The sequence below is a fragment of the Dromaius novaehollandiae genome, chromosome 16 (assembly GCF_036370855.1).
Source record: "Dromaius novaehollandiae isolate bDroNov1 chromosome 16, bDroNov1.hap1, whole genome shotgun sequence".
NCBI lineage: Eukaryota > Metazoa > Chordata > Aves > Casuariiformes > Dromaiidae > Dromaius > Dromaius novaehollandiae.
This window is the reverse complement of record NC_088113.1, coordinates 20,966,593-20,986,523: the sequence shown is the minus strand read 5'-3', so window position 1 is coordinate 20,986,523 and position 19,931 is coordinate 20,966,593. Positions and strand designations below refer to the sequence as shown.

The following is a 19,931-nucleotide window of genomic DNA, read 5'->3' as shown; positions in this document are numbered from 1 at the left end:
CTCCTTTTCTTCGTGCTCTTAGCTGCCAAAGACAGTTCAGCAAAACTTTCGCTCTTGGCCTTAACGGCTCTGAGATGCCGGAGGTCAGATGATCGGATCGTTTAGCCTAGTTTTAGCTTCTCTGAATGGCCTGCTTTCAGCGAGCCTCAGCTCGGTTTTGTTGTTATAATTAACTGTGAAGTTCACAGATACTAAAAACTGAAGCACTTTTATTTCCAGCTTTGTAGCTCTTCCAGCATTTTTCCCGGTGTGGCTGCGTTTAGGTAAGCTGTGTACTAACTACCGTGGCGTGCGCGATGCCAGGCTCAGTGCAAGCGAACCAGCCCGAGCCCAGCCCCTGGTGGTGCCGAGGCCCTGACCCTTTGCAGTACCGGGAGAAGCATTTTATGTAAGACAGGAGGTGTTAAATCGAGTGCTGTCGCCAAATTCCAGTGATGCTAAGTACAACCCGGCCGGGTGTATTCAGCGGCTGTGCGCTGCCGGTCGGCTCTGATCTCCCCGCCGGCTGCTGTACCTGGGTGCGGAGAGGAGCTGGTGCCTTTCTCACCCTTTGCTTCCTGGTGACGTTGTGCAGCTTAACCGAGGTCTGGGTAAAGCGGCTGGGGGATCTGCAGACGTTTACCCCACTGTCAGTACAGTTTTGGCTATCCGTGTTCACGGCGGGTTGGGCCAGAGGAAGGAGAGACGTGGGCATCGCCGACCTGCTGCGTGAACCGGGGCCGCGGGAGCACCGGGAGGGAGGACGGGCGCCGGTACCCGGGTGCCCTGCGCCCGCGCCGGGGACCCACGGAGCACGGCACGGCCCTGGCCCCGCTGAGCCCACGGGGCTCCCTGCACCCGCCGCGGCCGGAGCCGGCCCCGGGGCCCCCCCGTTGGTAATTACATACGATCCGGCGTACGCCTGGTCTCCAGCGCACGGCATCCAGCCGGGCCGCCTGACCAGCCCAGAGCTTCACTGCTTTAGCCCGTTTCTGAGAACAATGAGCGAATATGGCCAGAAATCACTGGGCTTTTTTATTTATTTATTTATAATTTTTCCCAAGTATTGCCCGTATTTTGTGAGGAGCGATGCTGCCTGTTCCCTGCAGGATAATGAGCATCGGAGGTGGCTTTTTCCAGCAGCATCACAAAGTTGTGATTTTGGTCCCGAATAGTGAGGCTGTGAAACGCTTCCCCCAAATCGCCCACCTGCGAAGGGCCACGCTGCAGGGCTGGAAAACATCCCCTGTCTTTATTCCCTGGCATGCTGTCCGTGGAATAGTCTTGCGGATCCGGCTAAACAGCTCACCCCGGCACGGTTTTCTGCGTCGTCTCGCAAACCCGGGCACTTCGGGCAGGTCCCGGCTCTTCCGTGATGGCCTCTCCCTGCCAAGGGGGTGACGCCTCGGAGGGAGCCGTGAGTCTCGCGCGCTGATAGAGCTCCTCGGGAGCTCGGGGGGCAGCCGCTTGGAGAGCGCGAGCTGTTATTAATGATTTCCGTTATTGCGGAAGATGAATCGGTGTGGTTCAGCTTTTTAACCTTGAAGCGTGCGCTTGCTTTTGTTGCTGCCGCAGTTAAGCCCGCGCAGGCCTGCACCTTGCTTGGTGGCATGGACTCCCCGCTCAAGCCCCAAAACCGAGCCTTGCGCGCCCAGCTGAGCTTTGCTCCCCGAGCCGTTTGTGAAAAACACACTGTGCCTTGAGACTGGCTAAAAAATTGGCCTTAAATGGGTTTAGTAAATTAAAATAGTGCTGTTCAAAGCCGAACATCCTCCTCGTCCCTTGTGACCGTGCTCGTCCTTCGGCAGCTTCCTCCTACCCTGGCCGCCCTTTTGCCCCGCTTTCCGTGCTGGCCGCCCTCCTGAAAGGTTTGCGTTTCTAGTGCTCGTTATCCAGCGGGCTCGGTGGTCACGGCGGATCAGAGGCGGTAGGTCCCGTTTGTTATCTAACCCACTTTTCAGAGGCACAAGAACATCAAGTGACTCGCACAAGGTCGCCCGTGAGTCAGTGGCTCCTCCGGGGCGAGAGCCGGGATCCTTCCGCCGCCCGGCCCCGCGCTCCCGCCGCGGTGTTGCCGTGCCTGCGGCAGCAGGGCCCGGCTTCGGCAAGGCCTGGCGCGACTCGGGGACAGGGCCCGGCTTTGGCCAGGCCTCGCGCGACTTGGGGGCCCCGGCGGTGACGGGACCGGGGAGCCCCGGGTTTCCCGCGCGGGTTGGCGGCTGCGTCCACGCGAAGTTGTGTGCCGGCATCACCAGTAATGCACACGCTGCATGGAGAAGGGGAGGGAAGCGACTCATAAATAATATATTTGATAAGTATTATATATATTATATAATAACAGTAGTACTGGTTTATTGTTTTTTTGCTTTTTTAAAAGTAACCCCGCAAGGCACTTACCCCTGTCCCTGACAACTTGATAAATTACCATTACTGACTCCGTATCTAATTGCCGGTTATTTCCCCCTAGATGATTAATCCAAAAATATCCACTCGAAGGGGACTTCACGGCCGCGGGCCCCCGCGCCGGCCTGACCCGCGCGGCCCCCTCTGCACCCGCGCGGGCGCCTCTGCCCGACGCTCCGTTCGCCGAGGCGAAATTTAGGTTAATCCGTTTCCAAAGTGGATTAACGCGGCCCGCACAAAGGCACTTAGCGTCAAACGAGAGCGGCCGCGTGGCGAGGCGGTGCCCGTGCTCCGGCCCACGGCCCCAGGGCCCCCGTCCCGCCGCGGCCCCCGTCCCGCCGCGGCCCCGCGAGGCGCCAGCGAAGCTCGGCAGCGGGAAGGGGTTAAAGCCTGCTCCGCTCGACGAGTCTCCCGTTCACCTTAAATGGTCACGGTTTTATTTTAGCTCCAGGGAGAGGCGGCAGCGGGGGCGGCCGGAGCGCAGCGCGGCCCCCCGGGGCGGCCGGGCCTCACGGTGTTGCCCCCCGTGGCCGCTGCCTTGGGGGGCTCAGGAGACCCCCCGGCTCCGGTCCGGCCCGTGGTCTCCCGGCTCCGCAGAGGCTGGAGAAGGAGGGCGTTAGGCCTCTCCCGCAGCCCCGCGCTCATCCCGTGCCGCACAGCGGGCCGCGGCCCCCCCCGAGCCCCACTCCCCCTGCGCGCTGGCCTCGGCAGCCAAGTAGTTAACGCCGGGATAGAAAACCCGATAATTGGACATCCGTGCTAACGAGCCATAAACGCGAATGTGGCAGCTCCCATCCCTGGCGATGGCACGGGCCTGCCGCGGGCTCGGCCGCAAAATCGGTTGCGTTGGGGTTATTTCGCAAAAATTCCCTTTGCAAGGGCGAAGGGCCGAGCGCCGCGGCGGGGCCCGGCCACGGGGGGGGGGGCAGCCACCGGCCCCAGCCACCCCCGGCCCCAGCGGCCGAGACCCCAGGGCTGAAGCGGGGCTGGGCGGCGCGGGTCCCGCCGGTGCCAGGGCTCCTGGGGAACAAAAGGCTCTGGCAGAGCAGGCAGCCATGGGCCCCCCCCGAGGTGGGGGCGGCAGCCCGGCCCGGGCCTGGGGGGCTCCATCGCCGGCACCACCGGCACCCCCGGCCCTGTGGCTCCTGGGGGCTGTGCGGACGGGGCCCTGCTGAGCTGCCCATGGGGCATCGTGCGGAGCTGCCAGCGCGGGGGGCAGCGGGGCACGGCTGAGCCGAGCCGAACCAGGCTGGGCCGAGCTCACCTGAGCTGGGCTGAGCAGAGCTGAGCCGGGCCAGGCTGGGCCAAGCTGAACCAGGCCGGGCTGAGCTCACCCAAGCCGGGCTGAGCAGAGCTGAGCCAGGCCGAGCCGAACTGGGCTGGGCTGAGCTGAGCTGGGCCAAGCAGAGCCAAGCTGGGCTGAGCTGAGCTGGGCCGGGCTGAGCTGAGCACAGCCGAGGCGGGCCGGGCTGAGCTGGGCCACGCAGAACTGAGCCGAGGCGGGCCGAGCTGAGCAGAGCCGAGGCGAGCCAGGCCGAGCCGGGCCATGCAGAACCGAGCCGAGCAGAGCCGTGCCTAGCAGAACCTAGCACAGGCGAGCGGAGCCAAGCCGGGCCAAGCCGGGCCGAGCACAGCAGGGCCGAGCACAGCCGAGCCGGACCGGGCCGGGCCGAGCCGAGCCGAGCCGAGCCGAGCCGGGCCCGGCCGCGCATTCCCGGCGCTGCGCAGCCGGCGCCCGCCCTGGACATTGTCTCTGCCTGGCGGAGGCAGCGCCCTCCCCGCCCTCCCCGCCCTCCCCGCCGTGCTGCTCTTCCCGGCCCCCCCGCGCCCCCCGCCGCGCCGCCCGCCCGCTGCGCCCGCCCCCCGCGGCCGCGCTCCCCTTCCCCCGCCGCCTCCGCCCCTCCGCCCGCGGCCGGGCCCCGCCGCGCCCCCTCCGCCCCCCCGGGAGCCGCCGGTGACGCGCTCCGCAGCGCCGGCCCCTCTCCCCGGGCAGCAGCTGGCTGTCAGCCTCGGCGAGCGCCGCCGGCCCGGCCCCCTCCCCGGCCCTCCGGCCCTCCGGCGCCGCCGGGCTGGCGCAGGCCGCCAGGCCCCGGGCCCCGCACCAGGTAGGCGGCGGGGGGGGCGGCGGGGGCGGCGGGGGGGGCCGCGGGAAGTTGGCGGGGGCCGCGGAGAGCGCGTCCTTCGCGGCTCCCCCCCGCCCCCCCGGAAGAGCACAAAAGCGCAGAAAGAAAGTGGGAGGAGGCAGCGCGGGGCGAGCGCTCCGGCCCCCGCGGCGCCCGGGCACCGGCCGCGCTCCCCGGCCGCCATCGCCGCTGCCGGGGGGGGGATGGCGGCGGAAGGAGCTGCCCCCCCGGAGGCGGCGGAGCCCCGCTTGGGCGCCGCTCCCCGCCGCCCGCTGCCCCCCCCCCGCGGCCGCGCTGTTTGCACGCGCGCTCAGGCGGATTTGCACCGCGGAGCTGTTTATTGCCGGGGGGGGGGGGGGAAGGGGGGGGCAGCGGTGCTCGGCGCTGCATTGTGGTGGGCCCGGCCCGTGGAGGGGCAGCGCCGAACTCCGCTTGCAGACCGCGTCCCGCTCGGGGTGAAACAACCACAACAACCCCCCCCCCCCCCGCACCGCCGGGGGGGCCGCTGCAAACCGGCCGCCCCGCCCCCGGGGCGCTTCTGCTCGGAGCCCGCAGCCCCCCGCTCCGGGCCGCTCGGGCAGGACCCGCCGTACCGCCCGGGTGGGAGACGGAGCGCCTTTCCCCGTGTTCGCGGAAGACCCGAGCGCCCTTTCCGTTTATCGCCAAGGAGGAATTAAGACCTAACCGCGTCCTTGCACGTCAAAGCAGGTGCCGGTTCGGTTCCGAGCGGGTGCCGGTCCCCGGCGCGGGCGGCGGGGCGGCTTCCCCGGCGGGGGCCGGGCGGCGGGGCCGGGCCGGGCCGCTCGGTGCCGGCACCTCCCGGTTCAGCACCTCCGCGCTGAACAGCAGGGCCGGGCCGGGCTGGGCAGGGGCCGCCGGGGCACGGCAGCGCGACAGCCTCGCGCTCAGGCGACGACAGCACCCTTGGGGGGCTGCCCCCGGGGAAAGACCCCAGAAGGGGTAGGGGGGATAGCTGCCCCCTTCCATCCTCGTGTTCACCTCTTAAAGCAACTCCTTTCCCTTTTTCTGCAACGAATACCCTATCTTATTTTCGCCGAGCCCTGCAGAAAACAGCAGAAATTACAGTAAATAAGGGCGCAGGGTGAGGGAGCGGGCGCGGAGAGCGCTCGCCGTACTTTGTTTGGGGTGTAAATCGCAGGCGGGAGCGGGCGGCAGCGCTTGGGGCACGCCGGCTTCGTGGGGCTCTGCGGAGCGGTGACCGCCGCGGTGTCTGTGGCTGCGGTGTCAGTCTTTGACCCGGAGCGTTTTCTCGTCCGGTCGTAAGCCTTTCGGTGCGCTGAACTGGTTAAGTTGGGGTCAAATCTGGTTCAATACCTTCTTGGCATGCTCGGAGGCCGGGTTTGAGCGGTCGCTGCCACGGAGGTGAGGCTGCCCCGCCGCTCCCCCCGCGCCGGCTGCGTCCCGGGGGCCGGTGGGGGCCGGGCCGCCCCTGCCCGGGGGGGCTGCTGGCACGGCGGCGGCACGGCGGGGCCGGCGGTTGGGCATTGCCTTTTGTTGACTCTGAAACATAGCTGCTGCCGGCCGCGCCGGAGAGGCGGCGAGGTGCGGGCAGGTTGGGCTCGCGCGGCCTCGGTTTCTGCTCTGAAGGAAATCCAATCAGGATAGCAGGCCGTGGCGCGAAAGGACGTGTTTTAAAGTAAAAGGCCTCAAAAAAAGAAAGCAAACTGAGTTGACGGAATATTTACGGAATATTTTGTGAGGCAGAGTGTGCAGTGGCTGGAGATGCTTGCAGGCCAGTCCCCGGGAAACTGAGCCTGCTTGTAAAATAAGCAGGTTACCGATAGCCTTGCACACGTTTACGAGACGGGGCCGTAAGAGCAGCTCTCCGCCCCTGCCCTGCTCCAGCCTGCGGCACGGGAGGCTCCTCTCCGCGAAACCTCGTCCAGCAACGAAAGCGCGGCAGCCCGGAGCTGCTGGGCCTGCTCCTGGCCCTGTCCCCAGCTCGCCGCCCTCCCGCACCGGGCGGTGCTGCTGCCAGCGCTCTCCTTTCTCGGCTCTGCCGTAGGAAGAACGGTTTCCTAACTCGGAGGGAGTTAGTTGTGGAGTTGGCAGACGAGCGCGTACCAAGCGCTTGGAGGTTCGTGAATGAAAAGTGGGAGAGAAGTGCGGAGCGTCAGCTCGGCGCACGCGAGCGTCCGCCTGTGCCAGTTGGAAAACCCTGGCTGAGAGCGTCTGCAGCGCAGCTGTGAATGTTGGACTGTAGATAAGGAGAGGAGCAGGGATGTTGTTTTTCCAAACCGGGGCCGGGCCGGGAGCCCTGCTCCGCTGCTTGGGTGGGGCCTGCGAGCGCGGCGGCAGGATCCGACTTCCCCTTTCCGAAGGGGAGCCGCACGCAGGCTGCCTGACCCTTGGTCCCGCGAACGTTGGGAACAAAGCGATGGGACTGCACCGCGGGGCGAGGAGCTCCCTGCGGAGAGCCGGGGCAGGCCGGGAGCAGGAGGGCCGCGGCGGCGCGGCGGTGGCGGGGCGGCTCGGCGCTGGCCGGCGAGGGCAGGCGCTCGCTTCCCCCCGCGGCATGGAAGCGGGGAAGAGGCGGCGAGTCCTGAGGCGGGCGCTGGTAATGGATTGCGCTGTTTTCTAATGAAAGTTTCATTTGAAGTTTGTTTACAGGAAAGAAGAAATTAGCAGAGCGAATTCTCCTGAGGACCCGGGGAGGAAGGAGAGCGAGCTGCCTGCCTCGCGAGCCAAAAGCGGGTGGAAGGGGCGAGGAGCGCTACCGTATTGCTCCGAGTCGCGGCCGTCGCTGCGGCTGGGGGGCCGCGGAGGCGGTTCGGAGGCGCGGGGCTCGGCCAGGTTAGCGGCGGGCGGGGAGGATTAGGAGCTGCCCCCGGTCGCCTGCTCTGCTCTCGCCCCGGCGTCCTCGGCGTGACACCAGAAAGCGCCCTGTGCCGCGGCCAGCAGACAGGAGCCTCCTGCTCCTGGGGTGACCTGGAGCCCAGCTCCGGCCGGAGCCGTGGCGGGGGGCCGCGGCGCTCGGGATCGGTGGCGGCACCGGGAGCCGGGGCGCCGCGGCAGCGCGGGGAAGGTGCGGCGCTCGGGGCCCTGCAGGCTCCAGCAGGACCTTGGCACCAGCGGGTCTGCGCCGGTCGGTGGTGCCGAACCCGCCGGTAGCCGCAGGACGCAGCTAAGGGGCAGCTCAGGCTGCTGAACAGGCAGCGCTACCAGGATGAGCGGCAGGGAGACCCCGCGAGCCCGGCCCCTCTCTTGGTGCGGGGAGAGCGCGGAGGTGTCAGGAGCCCCCGGGGCAGAGTCACGGGCGCAGCCGCAGGACGCTGCCTGCAGCCGTCCCACGGGACGAGCGGCGATGCCGGGTCAGGAGTTAGGCCGTTGGCTTTGGCTGGTTCCTGGCAGGACCCTTCACCAGAGAGTGCACCTTGCTGTCGTCGTTAGCTTTGCATTTCTTTATTATTAGCTTTGCATATTACTCTTTATTATTAGCTTTGCATTTCTTTGAGGTGGGCTGCGCTGCCGGACCTGTGCAGTGCCAGGAAATTTATCCTGTTAGCGTTTTGGACGAGGGTGTTAGCACTGCAGAGCAGAAGGCCCTGGCTGAAAAGCGCGGGGTGACAGTGTATTGACGGAGACGGGGCTGCTAGACAGGGCAGCACGCTCCTTCTCCTGACGGTCGTATCACGGACTTGTAGATGTGTGATGGCCTTATGTGACCCGAGTCATTTGTAGTGATTGGTTTCTTGTTTGATATCCAAAGCTTTCCCAATCGGGGGCTGATAATGTTGCACCTAGAGAGAGCTGTGCGCATTTATAAAGCATTTTACAGAGCATGTGCGTAGGAGACGCTGGTTTTTCCGAGGCGTATGAGGGTGTGTAGAGCGTGACGCCCCGTGGGTTAGCCTCGGGCGCTGGGGCTGGATGTCCGCTGCAGGTCGAACCCTGCGGAAGATGCGCCTGGGCCGGGCGTTTTCAGGAACCGCCGCGGTCGCTCCCAGGCCTCCTCAGTTGCCACCTGGCAGGTGCCACCTTGGCATTTGCAGCCGTCTCTTAAGCTGCAGCAGTAATCTTGAATAAGCCTGTGTGGAGGCCAGATATTAGGGTGGCCGGCTCCCTGAAAACCCTTACAATGAAGACGCTGTCCGTAGTTTGCAACAGAGAGACCTTTGTGGTGCTGTGGCCCTGAGTGCAAGATGGAGTTTCTGGCGAGGCCGCGCTGCTCCGCGCCTTGGGGCCCTGCTGCGCGGTGCCTCGCGCGGCTCCTGCCCTGCCCCGGCCCGCCAAGGGCACCGGCCCGGGGGGGCCGGCGGGGAGCCGGGGGGGGGCGGCGGCGGGCGCTGGGGGGCCGGTGCCGCCGTCCTGAGCTGTGAATTGCAGGAAACCCCGCGAGGCCCGTCTCGGCCGGGGGGAGGGACGGCCAGATCCCGCGGTTCCTGCCCCGGGCGAGCAGATGTGTCTGCAGCGACGAGGGCAGGGCAGAGAAAGCACAAACCTGCCTTTAAAGCCATTCGTTTGTTCACAATAAAAAAAAAAAGAGAGTCAGCCAGCGGTGGTGCGACGGGGCAGCTTTTATGGGGTACAGCCGTGCGTCGGAGGGGTTTCCTGCCCGTTGCTTCTTAGCAGAGAAGGGAATGGGGATTGCACTGCTTCCAAGGACCGGCAGATTAAAAAAAGGAGAACCCCACACCTGGGAGTTTCCGAGCCCTTGCAATGTTCCTTCAGGCGAAGGAAAGCGAGTTGAAAGCAGGGCTGGAAACGTTTTAGGTGTTCCCCTCTGCCCGGCAGCGCTGGATGTGGTCCCTGTCCGTCGCTCCGGGAGGGAAGCTGGGGGGGGGGGGGGCTGCTAAGGGAATCGTTAGCGGGAACGTGTTAATACGGGACCCGTCTGTGCTTCCTCCGCGGCGGGGCGTTTGGGAAGTTCAGCTCCGGGAGGTCCCTGGGCCCCTCCTTCCATTGAGAACTGGCTGCTGCCTGGGCGAGGATGGTTTTGAAACCCTGCGGCTGACCTTTCCGGCGCTGGAAGCCGGCCAAGGGCTGTGTCTCCGAGCGCTGTAAAGGTTAGAGAGGAGGGAGCGGGAGCGAGGGAGAGAAAATGTCCTTTCAGCCGCAGGAGTGGGAGAGAGGAATGCAGCCTATGCCACGGGGAAGTCGCCGGCGCTGCCGGGAGGCTCTGCCTGCCGGGGATGGCGCGGTCCCGCTGCAGGACCCTCCGCGGGAGGGGAGCAGCCCGGGCGCCCGCAGCCCCGTCCCGAGGGCTCGGAGGCAAAACCCGCCCCGGTGCCAGCGCCGGCTGCGGCACCGCCGGCTCCGCTGGGCCCTGCCCGTGGGGTCTGCCCGTGCCGATACGAGCCCCCGCGGCCAGGGAAGCCGGGGATCAGTCCCTTAGCTCAGGGCTGTGCTACAGGTGCCTTTTCTGCAGCGTCAGGCAGCTAATAAGGTCTTAGGAAATCATTGTTGCTACCCAGATTTGCACCGCCAGACACTCCTGTTGTTCACGAGCGGCGTTGCTCCGTTGGTACTTCCTGTTGCAGTAGATAATTTGCTCTCAAAAACAAAGTCTGAGACGTTTTACAGAGCCGTTTTAATAGAGTTGCACCCTGTCCTCACCTCCCACACGCTGCCTGCTTGCCAGAAGCAGGCTGGTGGGGATGGAGATTAAAGGGTAAACTCCAGGGCTCAGCCATCCGCTCCTGCAGGATGCGAGCGCTTTCTAATTGTCCTCAATTACAGACAGTGCCATTGCTCAGGCACGTCTGCAGGCAGGAAGCAGCGCTGGGAGCGCTCCGCTGGGGAAACGCTGCCCAGCCCGGAGCACACTGGGAAGGGCTGCTCCTAGGTGTCCTGGAGCGCCAAGAGATGGGCAAGTTTTCCTGGGGGTGCAGGAGCTGCTGACTCCCCCCCACCCCCGGACGGGCCACGGTTAAAGCCAGAGAAATAAGGAAAGAAAAGAGCCCTGGTGAGTTAACTCTTTCCTGCTTGTTTTTAGGATGAGACATCGGTGAGCAGCGAGGACTTTGATATGAATGACTCCACATGGATCTCAGCTGACCAGCACCTGAACTCCAGCCTGAGCCCCAGCCAGGACGAGAGCATGCGCAGCCCGCAGAACCTGCCCAGCCAGGAGGACGGTGAGTGCCCCGGGCCGCCGGCGCGCGGGACCAGCGGGCAGGGAGAGCTGCGCCTCTGACACGACGTGTTTTTGTGACTCATTAAACATTAACCAGCCCGCTCCGATCAGGTGTCCCACCTGTAGGATGGATTTCGTATCAGCACAGGCTTATTAACAGCACTACTTCCCAGTCCTTCCCATCTAGCCTGTTGGCTCCTGCTCGGATAGGCCCTTTCCAGCCTTTGTGCTGGTGGTACCTGCGTGGGGACTCCACTCCCAGCGCCTCCGGACGGAGTTTTCCAGACCCTGTTGTAAGGTGTCAGGTTATAGTTTCCCCGTGCGAAGTCCTGAGCCGCAGATCGGCCGCCCCTCCCTCCCCAGAGGAAGGGCAGCGGCGCTCGGCAGCGCACATCACAGCTCCCCGCGGTTGGAAAGTTACGGCGTGGGCAACATGCTCGATTCCCCAAGGCAAAAACGTGTAATCGGCAAGGATGGAGCGTGGTGGGACCACCAGAGGGTCGGGTGGTGCCTCCCCGCTTGGGCAGGTGGTTGGAAGGGGTCGAAGGTGAGGCACGCGGGATGGGTGGGAAGGAGCATTCGACGAAAAGAGATGTTGTGTTAGTTCCGCGAAACATGCTGGTTTAAAAAAATGAGCAAGTAAATAAGTGGTAGAAGTATGAGTTCGGGTCAGAGTTCATCTCCGTGATGCTTGGAAGGGTTCGGTAGTTAGACTGTTACTCGGCTTTTGCTCGAGAGGTTGAATCCCTCATTGTCTCCAGTGCAGAGGCTGCTGGAAGAGCAGGAAGGGAGCGGAGGAGTCGAGGGACAACTCGGCTTGGGTCAGTGTTGCTTTAAGAAAGGGGCCTGGAAAACCACCCCAGAGGAAAGAAAGGGCTTTTGTACTGGCAGGTCTCCCTGGGGTGGCTTTTAGCCACTTGTGTGGCCAGAGGCAGCGATGGTGCCTTGCTGTTTTCCTTATTCCAGTGCATTGTGGACACTTTGGTTTCTATTGCAAATCCGCAGTTTTGAGAAACTGCTGCTTTTAAAAATACCAGCACCAGCCCAGGAGTCGAGCAGCCCAAGTGAGGATGTGAAACCTGTCTGCACTGCACCATGTCCTCGTTTGGTGAAACAGGCAGCCCGGAGTACTTCTGCTTGCACAAGACGCTGTATTTAGGCCATGTAGAAGGAAGGGCATTTTGATGTTAACACAGCTGTAACCAAACCTGCTTCAGAAGCGTTCGGCTCTTCGGGACCAGGCTGTGCGTGCAGTGGTCTGGCAGAAGTCTGCAAACACCACTCCAGGGAGCACTGCCTTTCGTACCCATGGCTGTGCCAAGGTATTTCCATACCCCCAGTACTTCACCATGCTGCTAACAAAGTATTTCAGCCTTGTGATTTATCCCACACCTCTGAATTCCAGTCGCATTCACAATTTAGAATGACATGCTTCTGATCCCTTTGCTCAAAGTTATGTTATTCAACAGGACTGTAACTTAATAGGGGACTCAGGCCTTTGGGCAAATCTAGATGGTCTCACTGAAGCTAAATCCTTTCTCTCTGCCCTCCTAGGAAGTGGCTCCGATTTTTCATGCCCTGTGACTTTTTTCTTCAAAAGCAGATATCCTCTTTGGAGCCCTTCTTGGCTTCTTTAATTTCTTTGGTCAGGTTCATTAGCGAGCTTAATAAAGCACAAATGGTTCCCTTTGTGAAGGGCGCAAGTATCCCAGGGCTCTCGCATGGATCAGAAGAGGGCTAAAAGAAGTACGCGTTGTTTGATTCAGAAGTGGTGGAGTCAAGGAATAAGCAAGCTAACTCTGGGGTTGCTGACGGCACCCTTCAGCTCGAGGCCAGGCATTGGGATTTCCATTAGACTGTTGGACTTTAGGGAGTACTTTAGGGGACTGAGTAAGAGGAGTCCAGTTTTGTCATTCTGGTGAATATCCAGTATTCGTGTCATGTGCTGGAGTTCTAAAATGCAGGCTGATGCCATGGGACACAAGGCCTTGGATCAATCCTCCTGCCGAACCAGTGCTCCTGTCGAGGACTGAGGCCTGCAGGCGAGTGGCAGAAGGAACAACGTCATGACCTGGGCAAGGGAGAAAGGTGGCCCAGGACAGCCACTGGCAGCTAGATGGAGAGAAGCATGGAGCAGAGAAAGAGCATCGTGTCACAAGAGAAAAGGCAAATTAGTGGAGCAGGGAAGTGAATATGCATGAATCGGTGTTGAGCTCCCTTCAGTTTCCTCTTCTCTCAACCTGTGAATGCTCTGTTTTAGGAGCAAATGTGTTTTACCTTGTTCATACAGACTTGTTTAGGCCATGCACTACAAGACACTCCCAGGAAAATCAACTACGTAGAGGCAGCCAACACTTGAAAGCCGTGCTAATTCCTTGGAGCTCTGCCGGCCAGGACACACTGCGCGGAGCACCCAAGTCACAGCAGTGCAAGGGCTCTGTCCGCGCCAAAACTGGATATTGATCCACTTTCCGCTGCCTTTACCTTTACCCTCCCGGGGCTGCCCAGTGCCCAGGCCGGTTCGGCTCCTGCTCCTCCGGCAGGATTGCCGGTTGATCAGCTGTAGTGTGTTTAGATGCCGGAGCTCAGGACAGACCTGTCCACCGTGCCTCGGAGGAGCCACCGGAGCTGCCGCCCCGCTCCCACCGCTCCGGAAGGCCCTGGCACCTCCCGCGCCGAGCCTTGCTCTCGCCCAGCTGGGCTGGGGCCGGGCAGGCAGCACCCCAGCACCGAGCCTTGCTCTCGCCCAGCTGGGCTGGGCCGGGCGGGCAGCACCCCAGCACCGAGCCTTGCTCTCGCCCAGCTGGGCTGGGCCGGGCGGGCAGCACCCCAGCACCGAGCCTTGCTCTCGCCCAGCTGGGCTGGGCCGGGCGGGCAGCACCCCAGCACCGAGCCTTGCTCTCGCCCAGCTGGGCTGGGCCGGGCGGGCAGCACCCCAGCACCGAGCCTTGCTCTCGCCCAGCTGGGCTGGGGCCGGGCGGGCAGCACCCCAGCACCGAGCCTTGCTCTCACCCAGCTGGGCTGGGCCGGGCGGGCAGCACCCCAGCACCGAGCCTTGCTCTCGCCCAGCTGGGCTGGGCCGGGTGAGCAGCACCCCAGCACCGAGCCTTGCTCTCGCCCAGCTGGGCTGGGCCGGGCGGGCAGCACCCCAGCACCGAGCCTTGCTCTCGCCCAGCTGGGCTGGGCCGGGCGGGCAGCACCCCAGCACCGAGCCTTGCTCTCGCCCAGCTGGGCTGGGCCGGGCGGGCAGCACCCCAGCACCGAGCCCCCAGGAGCTGCGGGGGGCCGGCTGCACGCTGCGCTCTCCCGGGCACAAGTGCTTATTTTCTGGGTCTTGCATCGCCTACAGTACTGAGTCAGGACGCGAGGCTAGAAATTAGTGCGCCCGGCTGCAGCAGAATGGCTGCCCCAAAATCCTTCCGGGAGAGCGTATTTTCCCCGCTCCCATCCCCAGTCCGTGGCAGCACTGTGTGAAATCCCGCTTCCCTGCTTCGACTTGCCTCATGCTTTTGTCTTTCCTGCTCCTCTGGTGCTCCAAAACATCCCCAAAGCACCACAGTTCCTGCCCGCTGTAGCAGCCTCTGCTCCCTCTGAAAATCCTTCCCAGTCTCTGAATCACTCTTCTGCTGGCGTTTCACAGTAAAGGTGCTTGAAATACATTTTCTATGCAAAGCTTTCTAAAGTATGAAGTTTTAATGAAGAATTTCCTGTTTGGATAGCAGTATGTCAAGATCATTTGACACACTTCTCAAGACAGTCTCGTTTGAAGTACTGCAGTACCAACTTCAGGTCTTTTAGAGCCCGCAAGGAGCAGGTATTCTCACGTGACGTACAAGCACAGCAGTATGAAATTCAGAGGCAGGTGAGCAGGGGACAGTTGTCCCATGCTTCGGTACACAGGTATCTGCTGCATCTTCAAAGCGCTAAGAAGCAACTGTGATGAAAAGCAACACCTGGTTTTGTCGCAGTGCCCAGGAGCCGTGGCCTGGGATAACCATGCTGCAGCAGCGTCAGCCCTTGGAACAGCAAAGGGACCCGATTAGACCCAGTGACTTTGGAGGTAGGGGACCGCAAAGGCGCAGTCTGGAGAGCGCCGGCAGCAGGGAGGGGGTTCGGCTGGGGTTTGTCACTGTCTGCTGGGCAGCACGGTGGCACGCCGGGACACACAGCGCACAGGCCAGCTCTTCGCAGCGACCGCGACCAAAACAGCCCTGCGAGCTAGCTCCTTCCATTTTCGTCGTTGTTACTCATCCTGCTGGCCCCGGAGTGGAAACTGTGAAGCTCCCTTCAGGGTCCCTTCCCTGCTAGGATGTTACTCACGTCGTAAGTGGCCCAGCAGGAAGTGAGTGGATACCCAGAGCTGCAGCAAGATCAACATGAACTTTTTGCTGCTGAAGCTGAGCTATTGTGCAGGACATCCTGGAGGGACACATCTGTGGGAGCCGGCACGCACGCAGAGCAACAGAAAGGCCCTGAGAGCAGCACACGTCTCGGTGCTCCCCTGCACCGCTCGCCTTCCGCGACGGCAGCCGTGACCGCTTCCGGCTGAGCACGGATCCCCGACTCCTGCACTCTTTCTTGCCTAAGTCGCTTCATGCGTGAACAGCTTCAGTTTGGTTTTGGTTCTGTCTCCATCTGTCAGACCCTGTCTACATCCACAGTAGAGAGCGGCGTAATGAAATCTCTCAATTACACATGACATCTGGTACGCTAGGCTGGAGCGGAGTCTCCTAGCACGGGGACATTGTAATCTGTCAGTAAGTGCAATGCCTTTAAAAAGGAAACAACAAACCAAAGCCCCCCCCCCCCCCCCAGCATATATGACGTTACAAACCACTTGAACTAATGCAGAAGACACCTAAACATCACTTACTAATAGGATACATCTTGTATCCTCCCTCTTCCCCCAGCCGTAAGTACTGCGGGGCCATCACAGACATGATCATGCAGGAGCGACACTTCATCCGGCTCCTGGGAAGGGATTGCCCAACCTGCCCATTCCCGTTAAAAAGGAAGGAAAGCTCTGGAGCGTCAGATCTAGTTTTCCTGCCTCAGGGGCGCAGGGTCGGTTTACGCCACCATACCGGGGCAGATGCCCTTGCAGCCGAGGTCTTGCCGTACAGTCCTTACTGGACCGGCGGTGTCAGTTGACTGATCCTCACCCCCAGGAACAGCGGTCACTAATCCAGACCTTGGAGAAAGGACTTTCTTAACCTGCTTAGCTCTGAAAGAGTGCACTCTCCAAGGGGATCCCCTCGAGCCAGGCTGGCGGAGGGAGGCTCGCAGGCGTTGGGGAGCTCCCCTGAGGTGCTCCAAGGAGGATTCCCACGGACGCCTACGGAGGCATTATCCCAGTGCGCCTCCATGGAGCAGGCAGGGCTCGCGAGCCCCTTTGGGCGTCCTGTCCCTGCCGAGGCAGCCCCGAGACACCCCTGCCTTTTCTGCTGTAGCACGTCTTGCAGCTCGTGGTCACGTCACGGCTATTTGGCAAGACGACTGTGATGCACTGCACGTTGTTAGGCTCCCTAAACCACTGATTTAGGAGAGTGCTTTCTAGGAAGGAAGGCAGTTATCTTGCAACATATGCACCGGAAACCAGGACCTGTATTTGCACAGCAAGTTCAGCTCCTACTCACAGGATTTTAAGCACCAGCCTCACACCTGGGCTCAGGCTCCAGGGCGACCGGCATGCCTACCCCACGCCTGCTCCGTCCAGACTCCCCGACAGCTGACACCCCGCCCTCAGAGCCGCGGCACCCTCCTCCGCACAGACACGTTGCAATTCAGCAGGGTCACTTAGCCCCGTCGGCATCGGGTGTCACACCTTTCCTCCGGTCCCTTCCCTGCCCAGGGCTTTCCTCAGCTGTCGCGCTGCTTCCTCCGGGTAAAACACAGGTGTGCCTTTCCCAGACGAAGGGAAGCAACAGCAGCCTCAGCTCCTCACAAGTACCGTCGCTTTTCAATAGCTGGCCCTTGCAAGAGGCATTAAGTGACCCTGACTACATTCACCTTTCCTTTGCTTTTTTCAGGCTGCACAATTCTCATTGTTTTCAGGGTTTCCTCCAGCAACGTAGGATTTCACTCTCTCCAAAACCCTAGCTTGGAGCCCTTTACAAAACTAGAACCAATATTCAGACTTTACAACAGCAAGACTTGACCTTCTCTTTCTTTTCCGTAGTATATTTTCTCTCTCTTCCAGTCATTCAGTGCTGCAACCCTCTCCTGCAGAAAGCCCTCACTCCGGCTCCTCTAAGGGAAGCCATGGCCTCTCCTGCAGCCCATATAACCGCCGCCCACATGGCTGGGGGGGGAGTTAAGCCAGACCCAGGTGTGGAAATAGGCCTCAACGACTCTCCAAAGCCCGTCTGAAAGGCCAAGGCTAGCCTGGCTCTGCTACAGCTTTTGTTTCGGGGATTTGGTGTTGCCGTAGGTGGGTCAGCGTCGCCCGTGGAGCGCTGCGAGGGAGGTGGGACCCCAGCACGCGCCGCTGTCCTTGCAGCAGCGATCAGCAAACCGCTTCCCTGCCCTGCCGGAGTTGCCTTGCGCTCGTTGCACTCCTTCTCCGGGAATGTTTCTTCTTTCAGGGGCACGTCGACTCTTCCCATGCCAAAGGCCTTCTCTAACAATAAACAACCTTGTTCCAGCTCCTTTTGGAGAGCGGGAAGCTTTTGAGGCCTTTCCTGCTGCAGGCTTGAGGAATCCAGAGCAGATACCAAAGGTCCCCTGCTTCAGCAGCACGTTGACCTGAGCTCTGCTCGGGGCTTCCTTCCTGCCCGCGGGGCTGGCGGCCGCCTTCGTGCTGGCTGTGATCGGAGCAGCGCGTTGGCTGCGCTCGTCTGCTCCGAAGCGGGCAGAGGTTAACCGGGCTGCTGGGGCGCGAGTGCTGCCGGTGCCGCCGCCTTCCCTGGTCATTCGAGCTCCCAAACCCGAGCGTCCCACGTCCGATGGGCGAGCGGGGACTGGCGCGGCCGCCTCGCTGCTGGCAGCGGGTTCGTGCCGGAGGCGCCGGCCCGGCGTGAACCCTGCTCAGAGCCACCCAACCCGTTTGGCACGGGGAGAGGCAGCGCCGGGCAGCAGCACGCCTTCCCCGCCGCTGCATCCGGGTGGCTGCCGGCAGCGGTGACAATGGGAGGCTTGGTCTTGCGCCGCCGCCTCCCCCACCGCGCCGGGGAGGCCGCGGCTGGGCAGAGCGCTCCTAAACCGCCCGGGAGAGCAAAGGGGACTCTGTCCTGCTAAAACAAAGCTAAGGGTAAAACTTCCTTGCTCCCTTCGTAAGGGGAAGGAGAACCAAGCGGAAGAGCATGCTTGCTGCAAGGCGCCTTCTGCAGCACGCGCTCCGAGCCTCCGTGCACGGGAAAATGTCCGGCGCGGCGGCCGGGGCGGCGAAACCCTGGTGCTCCGGAGAGCTGCTCCCTCTGGCTGTGCAGCAAAGCAGCCCGGCGGCGGAGCCGAGCCAGGCCGAGCCGAGCCGAGCCGAGCCGAGCCGAGCCGCGCGCGGGGGAGACGGCACCGGGAGACACCTTTCAGGCGGCGTGCCGGAGGGAACGCCGGCCGCACAGCGCTCCCTTGTCCGGCCGCCCCGCTCGCAGACGCCCGGCGTGTCCGGCCCGAGCAGCTGTGTGGCTCGTCGGAGGCCCTGAGCGAGCGCAGAGCCGGGGAGGCAGGCTGGAGGACGGACACTTTGTCTGGGACATAACGAGGTTTGCATTAACGAAGGAAGACAGGAAATAGAACGCCTGAGCTGGATCCTGGCCAACCCCGCTGCTCCGCTTCTCCCATGGACGGTTTTTCCTGCGCGTCTCGGAGGAAACCGGCCCAGGGACCCGGGGAAGATGGGCTTCCCGCAGCCCCGGCCCTGCTCTGGAATTTGCCGCCCGGCCGTCGGGTGCGGAGGCGGCCGGGAGGGCTGCTCGGTTGCCTCTCATTAATGCTGCTCTGCCTCCCTCCCCGCAGTGGCCCCGCACGAGGCCCCCGTTCCCACCCCGTCTCTCTAATTTGTATTAAGTATCCCTCCTTCGCAGCCTTTCCTCCGCCCCGCCTTCCCCCTTCTCATCTCTTTTGTGAGTGAATAATTTATGGCACTTTTCATCTTCCTGGTTGTTGTTACAGTCAGCCGTCTCTGGGATGCTTTGAACACTTTCCACAGTCGTTTTCAAGCTGGATGTAAAACTCCAACCCGTGCTGGTGCGGTCGCAGTGCGGGGAGCGGGTATCCGCTTGCTGCGAGAGGGCAGGAGCCCCCGGGGGCCGGGGGCCGGGGGGGCCGGGGGGCCGGACCCGACCCGGGGCTCGCAGCCGCAACGTGCATCGCGGAGCGGCCGAGCCCGCCGCCTCCCGGCACCGGCCGCGGGTTATCCCGGTGCCGGGAGCCGCGGGCAGGCGGCGGGGCCGGCCCGGCGTGGCGGCGCGGGGCTGCTGCGAGGTTTCCGTGGGCTGCTGGCTCTTACATAAGCGCATTGTTTCCTGAGTCAAAAGAGGTTTTGTCTTCGCTCTGGAGATGTGACAGGAGGAGGAACAATTTGCCCCATTCATCTTTAATTCTGCCTTTGGACAGCAGCGCATTGGCCTTCGCTGACATGGGCGTTAAACCCAACCACTTCCCCGCCATAAAATCTCCCGGGGAGCAGGTGTTGGAAATCTCCCCTTCCCCTCCTGATCTCCGCAAATCCAGTGTCACAGAAATCAAGGATAATCCAGAAGCCTCTTCAAAATGAAAACGCTGAGCCCTGATTAATTCATTTAATAAGTGACTGATCCCCTCCTCCCCCATCACGGCTACCCAAGAAGCCATTTTGCTCCCGCTGCCTCCGTGCTGCCTCGGGCTCGGCATCACGAGGAGCGACCGAGGCCGCCGGAGACGCGCTGCCTCCAGCCCCGCTCCGAAACCGCCCCACGCCCGGGGGCAGCCGGCCGCCTGCCCCCACCCCCGGCCCCCCCGGCCCTGGCCCCCCCCGCGCTGCACCTCCCGCCTGCTCCCCGTCCCCAAGCTCCCGGGTCCCCCCGCTCCCAACCGCCTGCCCGCGCGGCCCCGGCTCCGGAGGATTAAATAGGGGAGTGAAATATTTTGGTTTTCGACCGGAAGATCAGAGCAGTTAAAAGTTGCCTTGTTTTTACAGATCCATCTGCTTCAATTAGGGCACGGGGGTGCCGTGGGGGGGCTTCCAATTATCCTCATTAGAGGGGCTCCTCGCTCAGCCAAACTCCAGCCGCGCGCGGAGCGCTCACGGGCCTCGTGCTGGCTGGATAATGAATATATTCATGGCTGCACAGCCTGGCGTTGCCCTCCCGCTGCTCGCAGAGCCCTGTTATTTATCGGTGTGTTTTGGGCGC

General features: G+C 62.6%; 1 protein-coding gene across 1 annotated transcript in view; it reads left to right on the top strand.

The window, feature by feature from the left end:
* The window catches only part of NOL4L (nucleolar protein 4 like), a 68,012-nt gene that overhangs the window by 34,532 nt on the left and 13,549 nt on the right, over nucleotides 1-19,931 (top strand). Inside the window, exon 5 of the mRNA XM_064521720.1 lies at nucleotides 10,462-10,603. Within this exon, the coding sequence (XP_064377790.1) occupies nucleotides 10,462-10,603 (142 nt within the window). The remainder of the gene's footprint in view (nucleotides 1-10,461; nucleotides 10,604-19,931) is intronic.